Source organism: Carya illinoinensis, chromosome 8 (assembly GCF_018687715.1).
Source record: "Carya illinoinensis cultivar Pawnee chromosome 8, C.illinoinensisPawnee_v1, whole genome shotgun sequence".
Classification (NCBI taxonomy): Eukaryota; Viridiplantae; Streptophyta; class Magnoliopsida; order Fagales; family Juglandaceae; genus Carya; species Carya illinoinensis.
This window is the reverse complement of record NC_056759.1, coordinates 35,727,724-35,753,326: the sequence shown is the minus strand read 5'-3', so window position 1 is coordinate 35,753,326 and position 25,603 is coordinate 35,727,724. Positions and strand designations below refer to the sequence as shown.

Sequence of the window (25,603 nt, the reverse complement as noted above, 5' to 3'; positions counted from 1 at the left end):
ATCCACTTTATCTTCATTTGTATAAGTATACTTTAGCCTTCTACAATTTTAAAAAATTTGGCTGCAGACATGGTCAAGATTTGCAGTGTTTTTTTTTTTTTTAACTTAAATAAATCATTTTTATATACAACCTCAAATTTTTCTTAAAGATTTACAACATTGAATAAAAGTCACGCATGCGCACAGGAAGACAAAACAAGAAAATGATATGCGTTATTATCAACGACATGCAGTTGGAGACAAAAGCTTCACACCAACTTTCCTAGCTTTTAATTAGTGTGCAAAGGGATTCTTTTATGAAGGGTAAAATGGAATTTTCAGACTTTTGTGCTTTTCGTGTCTCTACCCTTCGTGCATTCTAGCATCCTGGTATAGTCACCGCTAGGTTGAATTTTTTTAAATTATTTTTTAATATTTTAAAAAAATATAAAAAAATTTATAATAATATTAAGCAATTTTTTTTAATTATTAAAAAAAATAAAATAAAAATGTCCAGCGGTGGCCAAATCATTTCTCTTTTTCATAGGTAGGATCCCCCTTCCGGTTTTCAAAACTTTGAATTCAACCCCTTGAAATTCGGAAAGTTCAATAGAACGTTGAATTCAACCTACCATAGTCAGTCAAGGTTCTTTTAAAAGTTCTATCATTATTTATTTATTTCCTGCCATTAAACTATGTCCAGTGTTCATCAATTTGAAAACTCTGAATGTTGCTTCCAAGTCGGCAGAAAAGACGCAAATGAATGATGAGTTTATGAATAAACAATGAGAAAAACTTTGAACCGATCCATCTATTTTTCTTTAAAAAATAGCCCTTCAATGAAAAAATGACACGTATGAGTCCCATTTTATCAACATTGTAACCGCACCACAGACTAATTTTATCCCATCAGAAATCTTCTTCCCTTCTCCAGGCGAAATGCTTCTCCGCCTCTGCCCCCTCTCGCAACCACCTAGCACTAGCGTCGAGCCCTCCCTCCATCACCTCAAGCTGGCGTCGAGCCCTGCCCCCACCCTCTCTTGGAACCCCTCACCCACTGAACCTCCTTGAGGCGAACCCATCCCACCAGCCCCTCTTTTAGAATAATCTGCTCCTCAAACCTCTCCCCTTTCACAGCCCCGGTGTCGACTGAAAAATTGAGGTAGGTGATGCATGTGGAGCTAAGCCCATCGATGGCACTCCAGTCGATCGCACCCTGCGAAGTAGATCTCTTTCAGAAACTCAACCCAGTCGAATGACCCCTCACAAATTTCAGATCCGTGGCCGCCAGTTCCGTCAGCCACTAGTTTTGGCGCCAACAGTTCCGTCAGCCACCATCTCCGGTTATACATATCCCACCACACCACAAAAATGATTCTACAATTACACGAAGAGCAGCCTTTTGATTCTGAAGATGTCGGTTTTCAATCGCATTTTTCTCACCGAGTTTTTCACCTATTATTGATCATATTTGTATCAAATTTTCATACACAATTTGTATTGAATTGACTCTTAGTTTGCTTTAAAAAATTGGAGGGTTCCGTGCAAAGTGGTGAACCGCGGCTTGCCACCGGTGGTGCCGAGCAATGGGAAGTAGCGTCGTGTTCAAAAAATCCCAGACAGAATCGATTCGAGGTGAGAGAGAGAGAGAGAGAGAGAGAGAGAGAGAGAGAGAGAGAGAGAGAGAGAGAGAAGTAGTGATGTTGTGGTTGTTCTTGAATGGCTTCAGACAGTGAGGTTGCATCGCTGTTTTGATGCTCTGGTTTTTTGTTCAAAACAAATGGTGATTTTAATTGGTTTTGTGATTATTTGATGCATGTTTGGGTCTGTGATTTGAGTTGCTTTGTGTGAAAATCCAATTTCTTTTAGTTGATTTGATGAATGGGCGATGGAGGATGAACAAAGATAGTGAAATAAGGAATTATCGAGTGCTTTGATTTTATCTTCTTTAGTGTAAACTTACTGACGTGTTGCCCTTTGATTGAGGGCTGTTAAACGCTCAAAACTAGCCGGACCGTTCCAAAGCGGAACTCATAAACAATTTAATTTCTTTTGGGTTCGTCCCTCTTTTTGTTTTCTCTGTTTTGGTTTTTAACGCAAAATTGCTAGAAGGGGGGAAAAAAGTTGTCAAGGAAACCGCATTTCGTTGAGTCCTAAGAAAGAAACAACTGTTGTGTTTGTGAAGAAAACACCTCCTACTTTGTAAAAGATGCTGCAATTTCGTAGGTTCCTGCAAGGAAGGGAGGAAGGAAACATTCCATCGTATTCGTAGGAAACTGCTTGTTCTCCATTAATAATAAATAGAGCAGAGCAGATAGAGACAATCCTCCACAATCACAATCCTTGACACACACGATTTCTCTAAAGTGGGTTGCGATCCAAACACATAAAAAATATTCCTTTCTGTATGTTTTGATACAAAGGACAGGTTGAGTTTGAAGAGCTCTGAAAATTTTTCTAAGGATAAGTAAATAATTTATCTAGGGTTTTAAATAGAGAAGACAAAACAAAAACAAAAAAGGAATCTCATTTGGGCTTGAGAGAGAGAGACAAAGATAGATAGGGAACTACTTTTCGGATGTGGAAGAAGGAAAGCAAGTCGTGGGTGGGGTCCAACTAGGGCTGTAATCGAGCCGAGCCGAGCCGAGTTTTAGCTTGCCGAGCTCGGCTCGACTCAAAATACTTGAGCTCGAGCTCGAGATTTTTTTTAATTTTTTGTTCGAGTTCGACTCGATAAGCTAAAATCTCAACTCGAGCTCGTCCCACAAACGAGTTCGAGTCGAGCCGAGCTCGAGCTCGAGCTCGAACTTGAATTTTTTTTTTTGAATAAAATTTAATAATTAATAAATTAAATAAATAAATAAAAAAGAACTAATATTAAATTTATACAACTAACAAGTAGAACCTCTATTAAATTAAAAATTTTAAAAAATTTATAAATAGATAATATTTAATTAGTTGATATTTATCCAAAATAACTATATATTATATGCCTATATATATTACTAATACATACACTTAATATAATAGAATATATCTATTTCATATATGGTTCCCACATACTAGTATATGAAATTATTAAATTTTATCAACTAATTATTATACAAATTATAAAATATACCTATGAAGTATATTTACTATATAGACATAAGTAATTAGAATACATATTATATATTTAATTATAAAAATGGTATGCTTATATTATTAGCTAATACATATATACATGCATAGGTGTATGTATATATTTATCAATATATGAATGAGTTTTAATCGAGTCGAGCTAACGAGTCGACTCGAGCATAAACGAGCGAGCCTACACAAGCCTTAGTCGAGTCGAGTCGAGTTTTGTCGAGTATGTATCATTTACAAATCGAGTGAGTATTTGTTTTAACGAACGAGCTTTTTTTTTTTTTTCACGAGTCGAGTTCAATTCGAGTTTAACCGAGCGAGCTATCGATAAGACTGGTTCATTTACAACCCTAGGTCCAACATAGCTCCACAGCTACCAACAACAACAATGCCGGCCACAACGATGCCGTTGAATTCTTCTATAGGTCTCGGGGGCTCCAGCAATGCTTCACCCGAGTCGAGGTAGTGACTGTTCATTCCCTGTAATACTATTCTTATACAAATGCAAGATACAAAACTTGATTAAAAAAAGGTTATATAGAAAGAGTAAATAATAAAATAATAAATATTTTGTATTCGTGTTTAGTGTTGTTGTTTTGTTTTCAATACATATATGTTTAAAATTATCAAAGAAGTAGTTTTCGTTGCATGGTAGAGGATCGGTTTGTGTGTATTTCAAAGGTTCTGAAATGTTACATCCTTAACGCTCTTAAAGCTATGAGTTTCGCTTGATAAATGAAGCATGTGGGGCATGCAGGGCAATGTTGCCTCTGATATTCTGTCATTTAAATGTTTGGCCTATTACTAGTTTCTCAGAATCAGGAATGGATGGCATGGTCGGGGTGCCATGTGTTTTGGCGTATAGATAAACGATGATGTTTTGATTCACTAAATTGATACCCCACATAGTAACCAACTTCTTAAATTTAAGACTGCAGTAAACGTTTTAGTCAAGCTAGATATTTTAACGGAATATTAGTAAATTGGAGACTAATGAGGTTGTATGAAGCGACATGTTGCCTTTTAGTATTGTGTAGGAGTTGAATATTTCTCATTTTTAAGTGCCAAAGGTTGAAGTGCCACCTATATTCTTGAAAAGGGTTACCTGCCATTTCTTTCATCTCCAACAGACAGAAATTGTGCAGTTCTGTTGCCCCTTACTAGAAAGAAATGGGTGGAATAACGGCAAGCTCCAAAAGTAGGGCTGTATTCAGTACAGACCATCTGACTTGGGAATCCACTTTCTTCTGTGTGAAGGCCAAGCTTTTGAGTAGCATGTCCAACTGTTCCATCATTGACAATCAAGTTCAATTAATAATATGTATAATTTGCTTACTATGTCAAATAAGTAAGAACTAGTACAAACCTTGTTAATGTCAGCAAGGCCTCCCTCAGCAATTCCATATAAAAGATACTCGGCCGCCACACCCGCCAGTGCTATACATGAGAATCTGTTCAGTGTCTGAAAAACAAAAGGATTTGTTTCCAGGGAGATAAAACTCATTATTTTCAATCAAAAAGACTAAATATTTTTTAAGAGTAACATTAAATGAAATATGTTACAGGCATGTCTATATATATATATATATATGCTGTAAGAATGCATGACATGGAAGGGGAGGTAACATTCAGTAACAAGATGGCAACACTGTTTATATTGGTATAAAGATTTCTTTTTTATTCTAGAAAAAATGCCACAATCTCTGTATCTAAAGTTCTATTATTTATTGTTTGATCAATTATACCATGACAGCATCCAACATACTTGTTACTATTAGGTATACCGCCAATTGTGTAAGGGACACAACTCCATTACCTCGATGGCTACAAGATCTTATCAACGCCCATGAAGGATAAATTATATATCAAATTGCCGAAATGGAAAGACTGGATGTTATCATATAACTTTGTGTCGACAAAGTTAACGAGTTGAGTAGCAGGCTCGACCTGCTGACAATAACTCCCTCAAGTCAACTTGTGACAAGACCCAAAAGAGCTTTGAGCTCTGCTACAAAGTCAGATCCGATTCATAGCAATTGGTTCTGGATAAAAGCAGCAGAGCCATGGCATCATCAGGTGCCTTTAGTTGTGAAGGAACATGAAATGAAACCTGACCTTCCATAAAATAAGTATGTAACTTAATAGAACCAAAAATAGCAGCGAGACAGAAAATAGAATAGGAACATAAGAAATTATGTAATTAATATAAGATTAAAGAAAACAAACTCACTTCTTCAACAAATTCAAAATCCACAAAAGCGGTCCCAGCTTGAACATTTAGAGATCCTTCCTTCTTCAAAGCTTCCAAACTAGTTAGTGTGTATCCTTTGGGAAGAATGCCCATTAAGTAAGCGATTAAGAAATGGCCAGCTTCATGCTGCACATGAGGTCCATATTGACATAACCAACAGTTCTAAAACTTATCAGAAGATAGGTAATACCGTAATGAACATACAACACGATAATCTTACAGAACAAAGCAGCCCTGAACATGTTATGGCCTTTGAAACAAGAACATAGCAAGAATGTCATCACCAAATAAATGTAGAATGGTCTCAGCATAGTGTTATTGGACAGTTATTCCTATAAAAACATAATGAACAAATGCAATGCACTGCCACACAATGAGAGAGAGGTATCTTACTTGAACAACCCTATTGTGGTACTTCTGACTAAATGTGTGCCCAATTGTATCAAGAACCAAGCTACCAACACCTCCATCAAAAGAGACCTAGAAACAACCAATATTGTAAGATTCTAGTATTAGTATGGTAAAGACAATTCGACCTTGTCTCCGCTGTTAGTGATTTAAGCAACACGTGAGTGGGTGAGTCGGCCAATGAAATAATTTTAAGTGCCTCCAAGAATAACACAACATATTGGTACTCAACCAAAAACACACAATTTCATAATAAAACAAGTCCTTGGAACATAGTTTCAGAAAAGGGTCTTGGGTAGAGAGAGAGAGAGAGAGAGAGAGAGAGAGAGAACGGAATTACTAAATCCAGTGTCCATAGAAACAGCAGCCCCAGAGAAAAATATAGAACTTGTTGTGGGCTAAAGCCAAGCACATTCCAGGCAGCAGGCCTTCTTAGAGCAGCAGCAAGTTGCAGGTTTCTTTCTATTGAACCAAGTGTTGCATCCACTGGTGACAAAAGAGACGATGCTTCGATTCCATTCAGCCTCAATTCATCCAAGGAATAAAGTCTTAGAAGCAACTGCATCATTGACTCCCTTGTATGGTGAAGAACCAATCTTTATCAACTTTGGACAAGTACACAGGGAGAACAACTATCTACTAGCGATATGCAGATACATAAAACTCTATAACAATGAATTATTACAATTCTATTTCCGAATCATAAATCAGACTACATCTTTGCCAATTTGCAGCGAGACTCATCCAAGACTGCAAAGACAATTTTCCTCTATTTTGCATCAAGACAATTCAATTATTTTCATTTGAATGTTTTATTTTTACGTTCGAACGTGAATGCTTGTGAGTTGACGTTTGAATGTTTCATTCGCACATTATTGGGTAATTGTTCGAACATAAAAAATTAACCTTTTGGATGGTTAATATATACGTCAATGCAGAATTGGTAGATCCAATGGTTTGAAGTCAGGGGGGCAAAGGACCCTTCATTCCCATTAATGTTAGTGAAATAAAACATAGTTTAATTATGGTTGCTCGTTGTATTATGCCTTCTTTACATTCAAATCTCTCTTCTATGTACGAGAGAATGCCAAAAAAAAAAAAAAAAGGATTGACATTGTATTGATTTGAATTATAATCTTCTGATTATAATTTGACCATTTGATCTCGGCCTTTTGATTATGAGTTTTATAATAGTACTGTTTTTTTCACCATTTTGGTTCCTATAGGATATAATATAGTTTGTTGTTAAGTCTATTTCTTTTACAAACTACTTGAGGTCATGTTTGGGAAGTGAGGAGGAATTCTCCTGCCTTCACTCTTGTGTGGAAGGTGCAGTTTTCTTGCCATTGGCCAGGCTGTTTTTGTGCAAAAACTGTTGTCTGCTGTTGCTTAGAAGGACTATTTTTCTGCATGAAGGCTGTTTTCAATCCCCTACATCGGAGTTGAAGTGGTGCTAAGGGATTGTTTAGGTTCTGTTTTAGCGAGTTTGATGAAGCCTACATGTTATTATGTAGATCCTACAATTGCTGAAGCTTGGGGCTTAATCACTGTTGTTTTATTTTGTCAAGATCTTGGCTTAGACTAGTTAATATTTGAAGGTGATTCTAGTCAAGTGGTCCAAGGCAGCTTCATAGATGGAGGGGGCAAGGCAGGGAAGCTAAACTGCTTGAGCTCAGACATAAATACTCTTCATTAGGGGTGTTCATCCGGACCGGATTTTTGTCCGGTCCGGATCCGAAATCCGGAAACCGGGTGAATCTGGGCGGTTATCCGCCTGGATTACACCCGGGCGGATAAGAAAAAAATTTTATCCGCTCGGACCCGGTGCGGATCTGGTTTTATAACCGGATATCCGTAACCGGTTTTAATTTTAAAAACAAACCAACACTTCAGACTTCACACGATAATCACGAGGACCCAGACAGAGAGCTCGACGATCCTCTCCCCACCCCCCCAGCGAAATCATAACTCTTGCTCTCATGGATCCGTCGCCGCCGGTAACTGGGCCGTCGGTGACTATAGTGGCTACCGTCTTCTCCCAAGTTTTTCTCGTTACTCGGTATGCTCTCGCTCTCTCTCTCTCTCTCTCTCTCTCTCTCTCTCTCTCTCTCTCTCTCTCTCTCTCTCTCTCTCTCTCTCTCTCTCTATGTTTGTATATCCTCTCCCATGTTTTTCTCGTTACTTGCTTACGGATAGTTTCTCGTTACTCGTTGGCTGTTGCTATATGAGTTTGTGTTTATAGATCTGCGTTTGTGTGTAGCTCTAAGTTTGTGTGTGTAGATCTGAGTTTGTGTGTGTAGATCTGAGTTTGTGTGTGTAGATCTGAGTTTTGGTGTTTCTGTTCTTTTTGGTGTAGATCTGGGTTTGGTTTTTTTTTTTTATTAATCTCAAGTTTGTTGAATCCAAAACCCTAGCCGAAACCTACGGTATGTTAATCTCTCTCTCTCTCTCTCTCTCTCTCTCTCTCTCTCTCTCTCTCTCTCTCTCTCTCTCTCTCTCTCTCTCAGTTTAGTTGGATTCATTTTTCCTGGATTTGTGTTTGATTTTCACTTGGGTCTGTTTGGATTTGTGTTTGATTTTCGCTTGGGTTTGTGTTTGATTTTCACTTGGGTCTATTTGGATTTGTGTTTGATTTACACGGTTCAATTTGTTTTCTTGGTTTGCTGTGAAAACCAAATCTATGTTTCTGTGTCAATAATTATGCCACTTCTCTGAACACCACGCGTAGATTTCATTGCCTGAAGAAAGAAAGAAAGAAAGAAAGAAAAGACATTATTTAAAAAATCATATTTGTAAAATAAAACCCAATTCTGGCACAGTGATTATTAATTTATGCCTTAGAAAATTAGTGACTTCTTTTTTTCTTTCTCTTCCTTCGTTAATGGTGTTTGATGAATGTGGCTGCAACCCAATATATAGGCATTGATTTCCAGGAACCATACCTCGAAGCACATCTTGATCATACTGCTAGTGCTGGCAGTGGTGTTTTCCCACAAACAAACCAGGATTAGGTAATTAAGAAGATAGATCACTATCTGCTTTTATTTGGAGTTGATCATACTGCCAAAAAAAAACCTTCCCTTTTAAATTTTTAATCATCCGAGAATTGATGATATTTATTTAGGCATGCATGGGAACTGATCTTAATTGGTTGTCAAGGAATTTTCTACTTGCTTTTCTGTGATGAGAAATGCTTCATGTCCCGATAATGAAAGGAGGTATTACTTTCTTAAGATTTATTTTGTTCTTATAAAAAAAAAGATTTATTTTCTTCATACTTTTAGCATAATCTTGATCAAAACAATGGTTCTTATCTGCCACTAATATATTCCTTATTTCCTTTTTAGTTTCCCTGGTTCTCACTTATATTTTCAATTGAGAATGTTGGTAAATATATATTGTGAAGTCCAATGCTTTCTCAATATAATACCTGTGCTTAAGCCCTTTGCTTCTTAATTTGTTGATTACAGGCCATCCATTTACCAGATCAAGGTGAAAGAAATCAAATTTTCCCCCAAATTCAAGATTCAAGATGTGAAGAGTTCTTATATTGTGTTGATTTAATTAGATGTGATGTATTATTATTTATTTTGTTCTTTGTAAATTTATGTTTTGCATTGTGATGTAACAACAATATTATCTAGTTTGCATTTTTATTTATTTTGTTCTTCAATTAATTTTTTTAGAAAATTCTTTTAAAGTGTTTTAATTATTTTTAAAAAAAAATATGGGTGATTTAAATATGAGATCAGATTTTTTTTTTTTTAAAAAGTGCTATCCTGGATTGAATTTTTCCCAAAACCCAGATATCCGGGATTAAAGCCAAAAAAAATAAAAAATCCGGATATCCGGATTGAATCCGGTTATCCGCCCGGATTGAGTCCGGGTTCAATCCGGGCGGATAACCGCCCGGATTTTGACATCCGGATCCGGATCCGGTTATGGCCGGATACCCGGATCTGGATCCGGATGCACACCCCTACTCTTCATGTTAGATTTCATTAGATAATTCAGCATGTGAAGACATAAATACTCTCCCCCTTTTAAACAAAACACAAAAGACAATACAATTTGTTCAAAATCTTAAAATAAAAATAATATTAAAAAATGACTTTATAATATTTTTATTCAAAATTTTCTTTTTCCTTTTTCAAAATCCAATAAAACATCTTAATTCAAATCATTTCACTACTATTTACAAACTATTTCATTATTATTCACAAAATTTTCATTTTAACCGATTACCTAAACATGCAAGTCTTTTGAAGTGTGACTTTTGGTCGTCCTCCTGCTGCATGTACAATAAATAAATTTGTTTAGAAGGTTTGTGTAAAACCAAGTGCTATTCTTACTTTAAAAGATGTATATTGGGACCTTTAGAAGTTGAAAATTAAGTGAAAATGAGTCAATGACACATTGTATTTTCCTTTGGGACATGGCTACCGATTTTATTTTATTTTATTCTTCAACTATCTTGACAGTTAAAATTGAATGAGATTTTATCAAACAAACAGAGTAAATGGTACGATGTATCAAGAATTATTATTATTATTATTTTGAGATCAAAGTATCAAGAATTATTATTATTATTATTATCCCAATCAATTCATGTGATACACTTTTTTAAACTTTTAAGCATCTTCAAATTCATTGTCCTAAATGAACTTATAATTTTCAAAACTTCTATTTGAAAAATATTGTAAGTTGATTTTTCGGTTAGATTAAACGACAATTGAAAGCTAAGTAACAAGGTCTGTTCTATTTTTTATAAATAGAAATTATTTATGCAGTTTTAAAATTTATAAATCCTATGCACTCTTTTTTAAAAAAGTTTAAGAAATATATGATCCATATAAAAATTCAACTTTTTTTAATGTTGAATTTCACTTTTTTTTAAAAAAAACAATATGCGCGAGACTTATATATCTTATAACTATATCTAATATTGTTAAAAAAATATATAAAAAAAAAAAGTGTGTTACTAATTAAAAGATATCAAAAAATAATTTACTTGAGTTTTAAGTTTTACCTAACTCCTTTCGACGATAAAAAAAAATTGTAAGTATATTATTATCATTATTCTATTAACAAAAAAAAATATTTTAATCATTTAATTTTTTTTTAAAAGAAAAGACACCATGGATATAGAGGATGGCAATATATTCATTTCATAAATAAAATAATATTGCATAAAAATATATATAATATAATATTAATTAACACTTCTTCAGATCTACTGTACCATTACCAAAAAAAAAAAAAAAGAGAGAGAGAAAGAAAGATCTACTGTACGGTTCTCTTTATCATTCCTCTCGTTCTTTACTGTCGCCCTCTCTCTTTCACTCTACTTCGCCAGGTACTCTCTTCCTATCCTCTCCGTCTCAGGGTTTTAATTGGAACTTCCTTTTTCTCTGTTTTTTTGTCTTTTAATCTCATGGAAATTATTAACTGGGTTTGTTTAAAAGAAAAGAAAAGAAAAGCCATTTTATTTTCTAATACAATAACACATAATGCATTCTTGTTTTTTCAAGTTTTTGATTTTTTTTAACCAATTTAATTGAATCCGAATGTCTGAAGAATTAAATACAAGTCCATGAAGCCTTGATAAAAATGACCAGTTAACTAAAAGCATTTGACTTTCTTATTCTCATTTTCTTCTCTTTTTGTTTCCTCCTATCCTAATTGTTTAATCCGGTTTGCTTCTGGTTAGCAGATAACGAAGAAAAATCTTTTCATTGGTAACGTGCTTGCTGGGAAACATCTTGATCAGGCAGCATCTTGGTTTGTGGAATATTTTTTTTTGATAAGTAAGATCGTGTAATATGGAACATGAAAGAAACAAGGAAGCAGAGACTCCTACAGAAGCACCCACTGAATCAGAATCTAACACGAAGAAATAAGAAGATAACGAAAATAGATCAGACTCACCTGTCGAGGCACCTATGAAACTAGATTATAAAAGGAAGGAAAAAGAGGCATCTATTGGGCCTGAGTCACCAAAAAAGAAAACTTTGAAATCATTAAAGGCCGAATCAAAAATTGCAAAGAAGCCTCTTAAACTCCAGAAAAGATAAAGGTTGTCCACAGACTCAATGGAAATGAAAAGAGAATAATAAGCATGTATTGAAGGGCAACATAGAAAGCTGTAATAGTGGAGAGAAGAGGTTAAAGAACTGAATTCTAGAGAAAGCAATGAGAAGAACGTCGTTAATGAAGAGCATATGGAGAAGAGCCATTAGCCTGATAATAACCAAGAGAATATGATTGAGTTGGAAAACCACAATCAAAAAGAGAGAAACAAGGAGGCCTCGAATGTCAGACGGCAGTACTGAGAGTCAAAAAGAACAAACAAAAACATGATGGCTCTGATTTACAAAATTTTCATCTTATTTTATTTCCAAACATCCTCTCAGATGATGAGAAGAACAAAGAAAAACTCAGCGGTTTGATGTTAAAAAAAAAATGTCTCTATCTTGGCGTAGAATGATTTTGAGAATTACCGAATTTACTGAAAGATGATTTCCGTTTAATTATTTGGGTGTTCTCATTGTTTCGGGAAGACTTCTGGTGGCACATTTTGAAGGCTTGATTAAGAAAGTTAGAGATCGAATAGATGGTTGGAAGACCCAATTGCTTTCAAATGGCTCTCGGCTGTTACTTTTAAAGCATGTTTTGCAAAGCATTCCTATCCATAGCCTTTCTATTTTACACACTTCGAAAGTAGTTTGGGTCATTGTTTCTTTTGAAATATTAGCATTCAGAATTTTTGTAATTTTTCCCTTCAGGCTAGGAATCTTAAAAAACTCTTTTGATTGGCTAAAGTTCATTCAACTCATGTGTTGCCTATCTACTCTCCTTAAGTCGCTAGAGTTGCTGACAGGAAAGTTCATGAAAGAGTAAGAGAAGTGTGGCCCCGTTATCAGAAGGAAACACTTGCTAGGGATCCTTATACAAATGGTGATTCTAGCATATTTCAGTTGCCATCTTAAGAAAGGGATCATCAGTGTCTTGTATACAGAGACATGGCAACTCTACCAAGAGAGGAGACTCCTCGGGACTTTTACTCGGTTGGAAAGGACTATCGAGCTTATGGTCCCGGTTGGAAAGGACTATCGAGCTTATGGTCCTGTGGGAGAGCACTTCTAAGACAACTTGGCCTTTTACATATAAATGCTGTCTCCACACAAAGAGAGACTATTCATGCCGATTCTCTCTACTTGAATGAGAGAGAGTACCATGCTTATGGTCTTGGTGCTAGACGTGAAACGCCATCCATTGTACCTATTGCAACTGCAACACTTGCTATTGGTTCAGGCCCCTATACAAAGGATCCATACCATGGTTATCATTATGGTGTTTCATCAAGTTCTTATCCTATTGGTGGTACGCACCCAATTGAGAGTGCCAATTTACATCGGATAGAAACTGATCAAGTGGGTGGTTTATACTCTACATATGCTGCCGATGCTTTACTGCACAAAGACAAGACACGTCATTATCAGGCTACCTGCCCAACTGAAGCGGTGCCTGTGCCAGTTTCGTCTCGATACTCTTTTGCTGGTCTATCATTCCTACACCTCTGACTGAATTTGCATCTTGAACATATGCATCCATTTGTATTTGGACTCTTGTTTATTGGCTCCTGATGTGCATATGAGGCAATCTTCAGTTGCATAATATATGGATGAGGGAACATGGGCTCCAAATTTGTACGAAGCTGAGTGTAAGCGGCATTTTGGTACCCATCAAAATTCTTTGGATACCTTTTATCTTGTCAAAGACTTGGAAGTGCTCTTTATTGATATATTATTATTTTCTTTTCTCTCCTTTTTATGATCATAATGATACACCTTTTTTTTTTTTTTTTTAATCTTCTTGAACTCTATTTGTCAATTGCGATTACTTTTGAAACAGATAAAAAATGTAGGACAATCAAACTTGGTCGATTAGTTGGTCAATGTTCTTGGGCTACCAACTGCACATTGTATGACATCTATTCTTGAATTTCAAAGTAGCTAGAAACCTTGAATTTATTTGTAAATTGGTTTGTGAGTGCTCTTAACTTCATCCTATACATTTGCTCAGACGTAAAGCCCTCTTGGACAACCAATTGGATATTCAATGGAAGGAAGGAAGAAAGAAAGAATTCAAATTCAAAATAAGAAGATTCAACCCTTTAAATATCTATTCTATTCATTTGTCACATCGAATTAAAATGAAAAGGACCATTACATTAATGACTTGGAAGGTACATAGAGATTAGAGAGGATCACGCGCATCCATTGGTGGATTCTCCAAGAAAAAGTTGCACACAATCGTTCAACACGTAATTTGATTAAATTACATCATAACAATATTCTAAAGTGAAAGTGTTATACGATTTTGAGATATAGGAAATGATAAATGTATTACAAATTTTACTTCAGAAAAAGACTCAACAAATTTGGTGTGAATGGTGATGCAGGAATGTAATAAATATTAATTTGACTTTTTTAAGCAAGAAAACCTATGAATAGGCATTTAATAAGTAAATCTTATCCTTCCCTCAACAATTTGGTGGGTAAATAGATTTTATTTTATTTTCATATCAATAACCTTTAGGTTACTCCCATATAAAATTTAACATGTATTAACAGGGAAGCCGCTCTAAATCTAATTATGCTCCTTTATCTTTCTACTCCAAATTTAAAAAAAAAAATAAAAATTCTATTTATAAAAAAAATTCTATTAACATACTATCAATAATATAGATAGTGTATTTGTGCCAACTTGCCAAGCAAACGTTAAATAGGTAGCATGCCCCATTCGAATACTGATAATGGGTCTCCAACATTTCTTCTAACACCCTATTTTTATTTTATTTTATTTTATGATTAAATAAATATTTTTTATTAATATTGTAATTTTTTTTATTATTCTAAATTTAAATCCGATTGCCCCTAAGTTCTTTTACAAGTGCTATCATTGTTCATTTATTTACTGTAATTAAACTATGCCCAGTCTTCATCAATTCGAAAAATCTGAACGTTTACAAGCTATTAACCCTTCACCTTCACCAGTTGTCAGCGTCATCTATGCTATTTCTCCCTTCTATGAAAGGCCATTTTCAACATGACTTATGCTCGATAATATATTACCTTGAAGATCCTGTCGTGAGTGGTGCACGACAGTGGCAGCTGGGTTTCCACTTCTCTTCTTCTTCTTCTTCTTCTTCTTCTTCTTATGATTGGATTTTCTGTAATGGTAAGACCGTAGGTGTTCTGTATAATTTGGTCTCCCAACAAATCAGTGATTTGGAATCATCTCTTCCCTTCCGTTTCCTTTTGTTTATGGAGATTTACGCTTTCTTTCTCATTTATAGTCAACGCTTATCTTTTTTCCCTTTATGATGGCACCCATGCATTTCAGATGTTTTTAGCTAGTGAATTCCCAACCTGTTTCATGGGCTGGAATCATTCCATGTGCTTATATTGGCCATCAAACTGAGTGGCGAGTGTTGTACTTGAAAAGAATGACAAGTGACAATGGAGGAGGGAGATGCGAAGGTTAGGGTTCAGAAACCCATAACGGGTATCGGGAAGCTTCGGAGATGGAGGGAATCCGAATGTAGAGTGCGAAACGGTAGCAAACCCAATGAAACGCACCATATCATTTTCCACATGGATCCCGTCAGTTTTTCGTGCGCAACTTCCTGCGCAAGTCCCCTGCATCCATCATTTTCCTTTTTCGGTTTTCCTCTGTTTTGGTTTGACCGCATAATTGCTCAAAGGGGAAAAAAAAGTTGTCAAGGGAATCCGCGTTTCGTTGAGTCCTAAGAAAGAAACAACTGTTGTGGTTGTGAAGAAAACACCTCCTACTTCGTAAAAGATGCTACAATTTCGTAGGTTCCTGCAAGGAAAGAAGGAAGGAAACACTCCATCGTATACGTAGGAAACTGCTTGTTCTCCCCTAATAAATACAGCAGAGCAGAGATAGACAATCCTCCACAATCACAATCCTCATCACACGTTTTCTCTAAAGTGGGTTGCGATCCAAACACATAAAAAAAATATTCCTTTTTGTATGTTTAGATACAAAGGACAGGCCGAGTTTGAAGAGCTCTGAAAATTTTTTAGAGGATAAGTATATAATTTGTCCAGGGTTTTAAATAGAGAGGAGAAAACGAAAACAAAAAAGGAATCTCATTTGGGCTTGAGAGAGAGAGACAGATGGGGAACTGCTATTCGGGCGTGGAAGGAGGAAAGCAACAGAGCCCCACAGCTACCAACAACAACAATGCCGGCCACAACGACGCCGTTGAGTTCTTCTACAGGTCTCGGGGTCTCCATCAACACTTCACCCGAGTCGAGGTAGTGACTGCCATTCTAACGCCTATCTATATATATATATATATATATATATATATATATTACACGCACACAGAACTGTATTATGCATTTGTATTAGCTGTGCTGCTCTCTATTATCTACCCCACATTGGCTCAGACTCTTGATATTCTTTACCCTGTTTATCCCCACGTTGGCTGAAATTCGTATCGTTATTTATTTTCTATCCCAGATTGGCTTAGGTTCTTACCATTCTCATTTTACTTGATTATTATGTTGGCCATTGCCCATAAAATACAATGAGAACAAGAATAATATGAATACGATTATTATTTTTTTAAAATTGTGGTTACTTTTTTTCTTCTCCAGTAAAGTTTCTCCCCTGTAATGATATTCTTATACAAATGCAAGGTACAAAACTTGATTGAAAAAAGGTTATTCAGAAAGAGTAAATAATAAAATAATAAATATTTTGTATTCGTGTTAGTGTTATGGTTTTGTTTACAATACATATATGTTTAAAATTATCAAAGAAGTCGTTTTTGTTGCATGGTAGAGGATCGGTTTGTGTGTATTTCAAAGGTGCTGAAATGTTAAATCCTTAACGCTCTTCAAGCTATGAGTTTCGCTTGATAAATGAAGCATGCGGGGCATGCAGCGCAATATTGCCTTTGATATTCTGTCATTTAAATGTTTGGCCTATTACTAGTTTCTTAGAATCAGGAAAGGATAGCATGGTCGGGGTGCCATGTGTTTTGGCGCTTAGATAAAGGATGATGTTTTGATTGACTAAATTGATACACCACATAGTAACCAACTTCTTGAATTTAAGACTACAGTAAAACGACCTAGATATTTTAACCGAATATTAGTAAATTGGAGACTAATGAGGTTGTATGAAGCAACATGTTGCCTTTTAGTATTGTGCAGGAGTTGAATATTTCTCATTTTTAAGTGCCAAAGGATGAAGTGCCACCTATATTCTTGAAAAGGGTTCCTGCCATTTCTTTCATCTCCAATAGATGGAAATTGTGCAGTTCTGTTGCCCCTTACTAGAAAGAAATGGGTGGAATAACGGCAAGCTCCAAAGCAGTATATTGCCTGACAAAAATTTTACATGGGATGGGATCGGTTATCAGTATTATAAGAGATTTCGACATTTGGAATTGTTATTTTTTCTGCATGCATGGCTCTTTTGTTTTTAGTTTCTTTTTATTTATGTCTGTACTGTTAACTCATTTGTTTTGCCTTTTCAAAATGTATTCATGTATTTTAATCTGTGCTGCAGTTATCCCTATCAGCAATTAACTTGCGAGATCGTGACATCATTTCAAAGGTATTCCTCTAAACATAACCATATGTTTGATAGTGATGTTTACTGAGGGTTTATACTAGCGTCTTTCCTTTGCCAAATCATTTGTTTAACTGCTCTAATGTCCAACTTCATCACCTATATATTTTCTATGCTTAGCATGGACTGGAAATTATGATCCAAACCACACTTCGAATTTGTATGAATTCAAGACTCTGGTATAATATTTCTCGAGTTAACATAATTCTATGAATTAATCAATTCTAAATTTTGGGATAACTATCACAATTTTGGTTCATTATGTTGAAGTACATTTTTCTATGTGAGTTTCACTTCAAGATACAACCAAAACAGAGGGGGATATGGGCATGTGAGCTGATCATTACTTTAGGTTAAGCTACTATTTTTATACGTTCTGTGTACTTGGGCTATGTCTATTTACCTATAAAAAAAAGTTTATGTTACTATTTTGACAGTATTTTGTTTACATAAGATATTTGTAGCCATACTCTTGTACTGAGCTGGATTACTATGTATGTGGATCGATAACTGTCTTGGTTAGTATGGGTAGTTACTATACATTGATGAAAAACCTGGGTAAGAAAACTACAGTGCTCAGTGATATAATTTAGTTTGTTCTGTTTTTGGTGTTCTTAATGATATATTAGTTTGTACTCGTGTCTTGTGTTTACTGATCAGGAGGATATATGTCTTCCATTAGGACTTTCTCAAACAAGAAATGGATTTCAAATTTGAAGAGTTTCTTGCTTCTTCTGTATCTCTTCAGCTTAACCTTTGGATGACTAAATCCTTGACACCATCTTTGTTTGCTCAAAATTGCTAGAAAATGAGTTAACACCCCAAGTTTCTGGTGTTTTTCTTTTTTCTCAAGTTTATGAATAGTTTTCATGGGATTCCCATCCTGGTAGTGTTTGGTTTACATTTACCATAAGTAGTATTTACATGGGTAGCGAGCTGAACTAATACTTCATGTTGACCGTTTCTGGAAAAGAGGTGTTTATTTAGCTTTCAAGGTTTGAGTTTTTCAATACACAGTAGTTTGTTTATGTGTGTATTTTGGTCAGGATTGTCTTACTGTTGTTTGAGCTAAAAAAGATATTGTTCTGTTCAGAGTGATCCCATGGCAGTGGTATATGCGAAGAATATAGATGGAAAACTAGAGGAGTTAGGCCGCACTGAGGTTATACTGAATAGCTTGAATCCCACGTGGATAGAAAAAGTTACAATTGCATTCCAGTTCGAGATTGTACAGCCATTGGTGTAAGCTTTACAAATTCATTTTAAGTGCTTATCTTTTTTATAGATATACTTCTTTTTTATTACGGAAACTCCTGTTTTGATTTGACTTCTTTTGACTCACTCGTGTTTCCCTTCTTTATTTTCGCTCCAGATTTCATGTATATGATGTTGATACCAAATTTCACAATATACCTGTGAAGGTACATTATAGTTTCTGCTCTCGAGTATCTAATGTTTTAAATCTTTGTACGTTATGTTTTTCCAATTATAATTTGTACCAACAATATACAAGAAAAAGTGTACATGCTAAGTGTTTCTGTAGTATCTCTTCCAATACTTTTAAGTGTTGAATACCGCAATTTGTAAGTTAGAACTCTTTTACATTGGGGACTAAGAGCTGGGTACTGGTTTTTCTGAGAAAATATGTGTTAATTAGATGACATTATACTTTCACTAGCCTGTTCAGTTGTATTTTTGTTGATACATGGTTAAACACATTGAATTGGCAAAAAACATTAATTCGACAACAATAATAAACGACTTTTGGATGCCAACTGTATGTTCATGTCAGCCTAAGTTATTTGGACAATATATATAGATGCAGCCATGCATCGTATAACTGTATAACTTGTAAGACCGACATGGGAAAGTACTCACTGAATGGTGTGCAGCAGTTTGCTTGCTTAATTCGATCACTATTGTGTACATCTATGTGTGTGGAGGGGGTCAACTACCTCAATTGTGATTAATGAATGAGTACTTTCGAAAGATTGTCACTGTTTTTAATCATAGATTCAGTCATGTGAGAAAAGAAAACAACTTACGGGAGAAGTGCAGATAAAATCTAAGTTGGATCACTTTTCTCAAAAAAAAAAAAAAATCTAAGTTGGATCAGAGACAAAACGCCAGAGGAAAACATAATGTTAAACTATTACCATATGATCTGTAAGTTTTAGAAAATTTGTATGAACCATTTTTCTGTTGCACATAATAAATATATCTATTCTGTTGTGTTTCAAACACTGAAATTGAAGGATCAAGATTTTCTTGGAGAGGCCACGTGTGTTCTATCAGAGGTATGCTGTCTTGGGATCAATCAGGCTCATTGAGAATGCATATGCATTTTAACTAAGCTGGTGCAAATTGAGTATAAAATTATATCAATTTTCAGAGTTTTTGTATTAAAAACTTCAATAGCAGGAAGACTATTGTGAGAGCTTCTTCCCCAATTAAGTGATATATTAAGATATTAGGTTACCATCGATGTAGTTAAAGAGCATGTTGCAATTGCTGCCATTTTTAACCTTACTGAACATCAAATCCTTCCCCCCTCTTCCATGGCAGGTACTTACCAAACAAAATCAGAGTTTAACCCTTAATCTTTGTAGTAAAATTGGGCATGTGGGTTTGAGGAACTTAGGGGTACTCACCATCCATGCAGAGGAAACAGTTGCATCAAGGAGGGTTGTTGAGATGATGCTCCATTGTTCTTACTTAGATAACAAGGACATATTTTCTAAAAGTGTATGTATTTGCAAAGCTTTATGTTACGTATGCATGTATATTTGTTGTTTGTTTCATCCTTAAAATTCATCACTTTATTCTAGGACCCTTTTCTAAGAATATCTAGAATTGTGGAGAGTGGAGGCTCCATTCCAATATGCAAGACTGAAGTAGTAAACGACAATTTAAATCCAAAATGGAAACCCCTATGCCTGAGTATGCAGCAGTTTGGAAGTAAGGTAAACTTGTCACCTTATGATTTGGTCACACTATATTATAGGATATTTTGCTATTTGGACGACTAAGAAGATGCATGTGGTGCATGAAATTTGACTTGTTGCAGGATAACCCATTGATTATCGAGTGCTTTGATTTCAATAGCAGTGGCAAACATTCGCTTATTGGGTAAGTGGAATTTAGTTAATCTGCGGATTCATTTTTGCTTGGTTTCCCTTGTTATCTGAGTTTAGTCTCTGGTTCTAAAGAAGATACTGTTCTTAAATTTTCCATATCAGTAAACTTCAGAAGTCAGTGGCCGACCTGGAAAAACTTCAAGAAGGTAAAAGTGGTGAAAATCTTACTATAACATCTCATCATGGTCACAAGAAGGTACCTATTCATAATTGCAGCAGAATTTATTAAAATATTTCAGTTTATTCACTTTATTTGAATTTGCATTTGTTCAATGATTCATCAATATAGGTTTTGAAGGGAGAGCTCTTTGTGGATCAATTTTGTGAGAAGGAACAATACAGCTTTCTTGATTACGTTTGTTGTGGATTTGAGCTTAACTTTATGGTTGCAGTTGACTTTACAGGTAAGTAATTTCTAGAGGACTATTTATACACGTGATAATTGATTTTTTTTATTTTTTGTTCTCTTTTTTCTGGTTGTAAATGTTTCGCCCGAATGTCTTATTCATAATTTGAATAGTCAATTTTAATTTGTCTAGCCTCAAATGGAAATCCTCAGAATCCAGATTCTTTACACTACATTGATCCTTCCAGCCAGTTGAATTCTTATCAGAAGGTGAGTCTGTGCATCCTGATCTGGTGCTTTCAACAGCATATTATTTTGACTCCAAAACTAGTATAGGCAAATTGTTTGGATCGATTGGCATGGAAATTTACCTCATGAGTTGTATTTTCATTATGATATTGACGCTCAAATTTACCTCCCCACATATAACACTGACCTGAGAAATTTGTTGTTATCTTGATTTGGTTTATATATATATATATTATGAAGTTTGGTCCATAAACAAGTCTCTAAATTGCTTTCTTTTATTTCTGTTATAACTCAATTTGATCAAGTGGCTCGTTTTCAATATCCAATTTGCTTTCTTGAGCTTTTGAGAAAGACAAGTTTATTTGTTCTGGTTTGTTAAGTAGGCTTCTATTAGCCTGTATTTAAAGAAATTATTGTTGATGGGTGAAGTTATTATCTGCTTGATAACTGAATTTGTTTCAGGCTATAATGGAGGTTGGGGAGGTCATTCAATTTTATGATTCTGATAGGCGCTTTCCTGCTTGGGGCTTCGGTGGGAAAACATTTGATGGAACCATCTCACATTGCTTCAACCTAAATGGAAGTGCATGTAGCTTTGAGATTAGAGAAGCCCATTTTATAATTTATTGTTTCTTCGTCTCTGATGCAACATTTTGGTTTGCATGTACTGGCATTTCCATAGAACTATCGCCATCTTGTTTGCCCTCCTGCAATACTATAGTTAATCCCTGATTTTTGTTTGTTTCAACCTGTTTATCTCATCATTGTTTGTTCTTAAAAAATTTAATATTTATCTTCTTTTCTTTGTTTGCTTTTTTTCTTCCTCTACCACTTCTAGTTATGAATAGAGTGTCATAGTCAGCTTCAACCAAATAAGTAAGAAGTTGGTAAAAGCATTAGTTGAAAAAACACCGAGTATAGATTAACCATAACACATGCAAAACTGTTATATACAATAATTTTAGATATGCAATTAATAGGCTTTAGAAAGTCTTTATGGTCCTTCAAAATTTTTGTAAGTAAATGAAAACTATGAAAATCAAATGGATCGAGTTATCACCCAATACCCTTCATAATATTATGTGTTACACTCTACGGTACTTTTTTTCTTCATTGTACAGTTGTTAACATAATAAAAATGATATGTACCGTATAAGACTCATTGAAATCAAGTGATTTTTCATTGTTGCATAGCGTACATATCATCCTTATGAAAACTACATGTTCATACTCCTCAAGTAACGCATTTAGCTTCTAATTTTCAATAGGTTGAAGGAGTTGAAGGCATCATGTCTGCTTATGCAAGTGCTCTACATAATGTTACTCTGGCAGGACCAACGTTGTTTGGCCAAGTGATTAAAAGAGCTGCTCAAATTGCAAGCCAATCCGTTTCATACAACAGCAAAAAGTACTTCGTCTTGCTCATTATTACGGTAAATAGAATAGTTGACTTCATAATTTGATGCCTCTTTCCACCTTCAATCCTTCGTTTGGTAATCAAATAAATTGTCACCTTTTCTAGGATGGAGTCCTTACAGACCTCCAAGAAACGAAAGACACTTTGGTGAAGGTATCTGATCTTCCACTATCAATTCTTATAGTGGGAGTGGGAGGTGCAGATTTTGGACAGATGGAGGTATGGATTTGTTTTTCTAGAACTTGAACTTACCCTCATGTGTTAATATGTCATCTAACTTAGTTTTTGTGACAGGTCCTTGATGCTGATAAAGGACAACGATTAGAGAGCTCTACAGATCGTGTTGCTACACGTGACATTGTATAGTTTATTCCAATGCGAGAAGTTCATGGTAAGTACATAATGGCACGCGCACGTATGGAGCTAAAAATTGGGTCAAGATGCATGTCTTTACCAAACCGAAAGAACTGTCATAAAAGGTCGTTTTTGGTGCAATTCAAGTAAGACATTGTGGTCTTGTGACTCAGAGCCACAGTGGTAATGATGCACCATAATTAACTGCTTTGGAGTGTTGGGAGAGTCCCATGCTCACATCTTCCCTATTCTCAGAATAATAAGCAAGAACAAATGTTTGCTTTTAGCAAAAAAGAAGACAGTCTGTTTCCCAAAAAAGGATGGAAACTATTGAGAAAGGTGACGCATGGGCCTCATGCACCAATCAAAATATTGATCTTGTGGTGGTGGATGGTAGATCGGCAAGTAGCCAAATCAAAGATAAGGCACGTGGTGATCATAAGTGGATTGACAAAAATAAATCGAGAGTTCACACTTCCAGCAAAATGGTGTCAGGGTAAGGAAAATGGAGGTGAAAACAAAATGAAACGACTGGAAAACACTTTAGGGACTGGAGGTGCAAGTAAAGGAGAGTTAACTATTGAAAAGAGAGCAGCCGGGGGGGGGGGGGGGGCGAGTGCCACCGATGCCTGTTGTTGGTGGCGAGTGGCAGTATGTGTGGTTGTTTGGTACCTGGGTGCGGTGGCTATGGGTGATCAAATGGTGGGGATTCTATATATGGTGGGCTAGTAGTGGTTGGAACCGGTCGGATAGCAGTAGAACTAACCTCCAAGACTAAACAAAATAGAGACAAAAGAAGGAAGAAGATTAGGGGAAATTTAAAAAAGAAAATTGGAGAAATGGAATGAGAAGATCTAGAATGGGGAGAAGATTGAGGAAGGAATGAGAGAAAGGGGAGGGAGAAGTTGGGAGGTACTTCGTTCCTCACAGCGTGAGGTTGGGAGGGAGAGTTTTTTAGAGACAGTTAAGAGCTTTTTTGTGGGGAGAGAGAAAGCAACAAAACCACATTGTTAATTGCAATGCCTAGCTAGATAATTATTCAATGATGGAGTGAAAAAAGGATTAAAGGATGGGTTTGAACACTGAAATTGTGTCTGACGGAGATGTTGCATGAACTGCTGTTGCCATGCACCACTGTCCTGGTCCTTTATTTTCCGTCTTTTTTTGTAACTCTTTATGGATTAAACATTGACCAACACCAAACAGCTTGGCTCCTTCATTTACAACCCAAAAGTCAGTTCTACTTCATTTTTCAGTTGATGTTTGTATCATCTGTTTGGGCCTATTGACTTTTGTATCAAATGACATGAACTGTTTCCTTTTACTTTTATCTTGTTGCAGCTGTTCTGTTTTTGCTTCAACCCCATCTTATAACTTCAACTATAAATTAATCATTGTGTGGTATGTGCAGGTGGGCAGATTTCTGTGGTCCAGGCGCTTTTGGAAGAGCTACCAGGACAGTTCTTGACGTACATGCGGTGCAGAGATATCAAGCCACGCCCTCTCCATGAAGCCCAAGTGTCTGGTACTTGAGTATAAGTACCAACTCCACAAAAGGTCGATATATATCGACGACACACACAGGTTGGATAAGGGTCAAATAAGGTATGATATATACCGCTGATCAACAGCAATTGCCAAGGTTTTCTAAAGGCTATCCCACCGATAGATTGACCTGCCTGAAAGTAGGTATTGTTTCCTTTTTCCTTCGTGGGTGTGGGCAAGGAGTTACAGTTTTAATGCCAAGAATGAAATAGGAGGGTATATGAGATTGTTCGATGTCCCTCTCTCCCCCATTGAAAGAAACCCCCACCGAGAACCTCTTCTTTTGCTCCAATTTTTCTTTTAATCCACTCGAGCCATTATAGGCCAAATACATTGTATTTCATCTATTCCACAATCTCACTTGCACACCACCAATGGAAGCGTCAATTCTTCATCAACCTTTTCCACCATCCAAACGAAGTCTTCCGCATGTGCGTGGTTGTCAAAAGCCATTTGCTGCACATGTAACAATCACCACATGCATGCCGCCCATATGGTATTGATTTTGGCCTTTTTTTAAAGCCACTCTCTTCTAGTTGGCCGTTGGTTGGCTTACTAGCATTTTTTTCCTTATTTTCTTGATTTTCAGTCTTTTATTTTAAGAAATTTGAACTTCAAATCTAGGCTTTAATTGCAGCCATGCATGCACCACCCAAATGTCTCCTCATTCAATTTACGACTCACTCTTCTGCTATTTTGATCAATGCGCGTATGAGCAATACGTGGTGTCGTTGTCTGTACATGCATGGTCCTCATGTACCACCACACCACCACAATGTACTCTCCCCTTCACGGCTCTACCTGATCTATACCTACAATTCTTTTAACTTTTATCTCGTTGTTTTTCTTCAACTATGGGATCAAACTAATTATCTGATACCAATTTTCGAGTCGTGTTTATTTTCTTGTCTTATCAGTTTTTTTAGGGTGATTGATGGGATATCCCATCCCCTCAAGTTGTATTCATATTTTCTTTACTAATGTAATAATTTTGTCCCCAAAAAGGGGAGCATATATTCAAAGAAACTGGTAAGTGTATCAATATTATTTGACTGTGAGCTTTACACCAAGTTTTTCTCTTATAACATATAATTGTACACATGGCTATTTTC

At 35.8% G+C, this 25,603-nt stretch overlaps 2 protein-coding genes across 3 annotated transcripts in view; both read left to right on the top strand.

Moving 5' to 3' along the window:
• LOC122319131 overlaps positions 1–25,603 on the top strand; it is a 210,960-nt gene that overhangs the window by 25,659 nt on the left and 159,698 nt on the right. The gene's annotated exons all lie outside the window — the stretch shown is intronic.
• On the top strand, positions 14,795–25,576 carry LOC122319135 (protein BONZAI 3-like). Of its 2 annotated transcripts, XM_043137064.1 has the most exons (15): positions 14,795–16,116; positions 17,381–17,428; positions 18,537–18,685; positions 18,816–18,864; positions 19,699–19,740; positions 20,009–20,188; positions 20,272–20,406; positions 20,511–20,572; positions 20,683–20,776; positions 20,870–20,984; positions 21,120–21,196; positions 22,444–22,608; positions 22,698–22,811; positions 22,887–22,983; positions 24,358–25,576. In XM_043137064.1, the coding sequence occupies exons 1-14, from the start codon at positions 15,976–15,978 to the stop codon at positions 22,956–22,958; spliced, it is 1,443 nt and encodes a 480-aa protein (XP_042992998.1). In that variant the 5' UTR covers positions 14,795–15,975; the 3' UTR covers positions 22,959–22,983; positions 24,358–25,576. The 2 variants fall into 2 exon arrangements, with proteins under 2 accessions (XP_042992998.1, XP_042992999.1); XM_043137065.1 differs by lacking the exons at positions 22,698–22,811; positions 22,887–22,983; positions 24,358–25,576 and having other exon boundaries at positions 21,638–22,586.

Excerpts from the sequence above, each read along its gene's own strand:
- LOC122319135 (XM_043137064.1), top strand. The coding sequence starts at position 15,976 with ATGGGGAACTGCTATTCGGGCGTGGAAGGAGGAAAGCAACAGAGCCCC. Across the intron at positions 18,865-19,698 it reads TTCACAATATACCTGTGAAG|GATCAAGATTTTCTTGGAGA; the intron begins GTACATTATAGT and ends CTGAAATTGAAG. Across the intron at positions 22,812-22,886 it reads CAGATTTTGGACAGATGGAG|GTCCTTGATGCTGATAAAGG; the intron begins GTATGGATTTGT and ends TTTTTGTGACAG.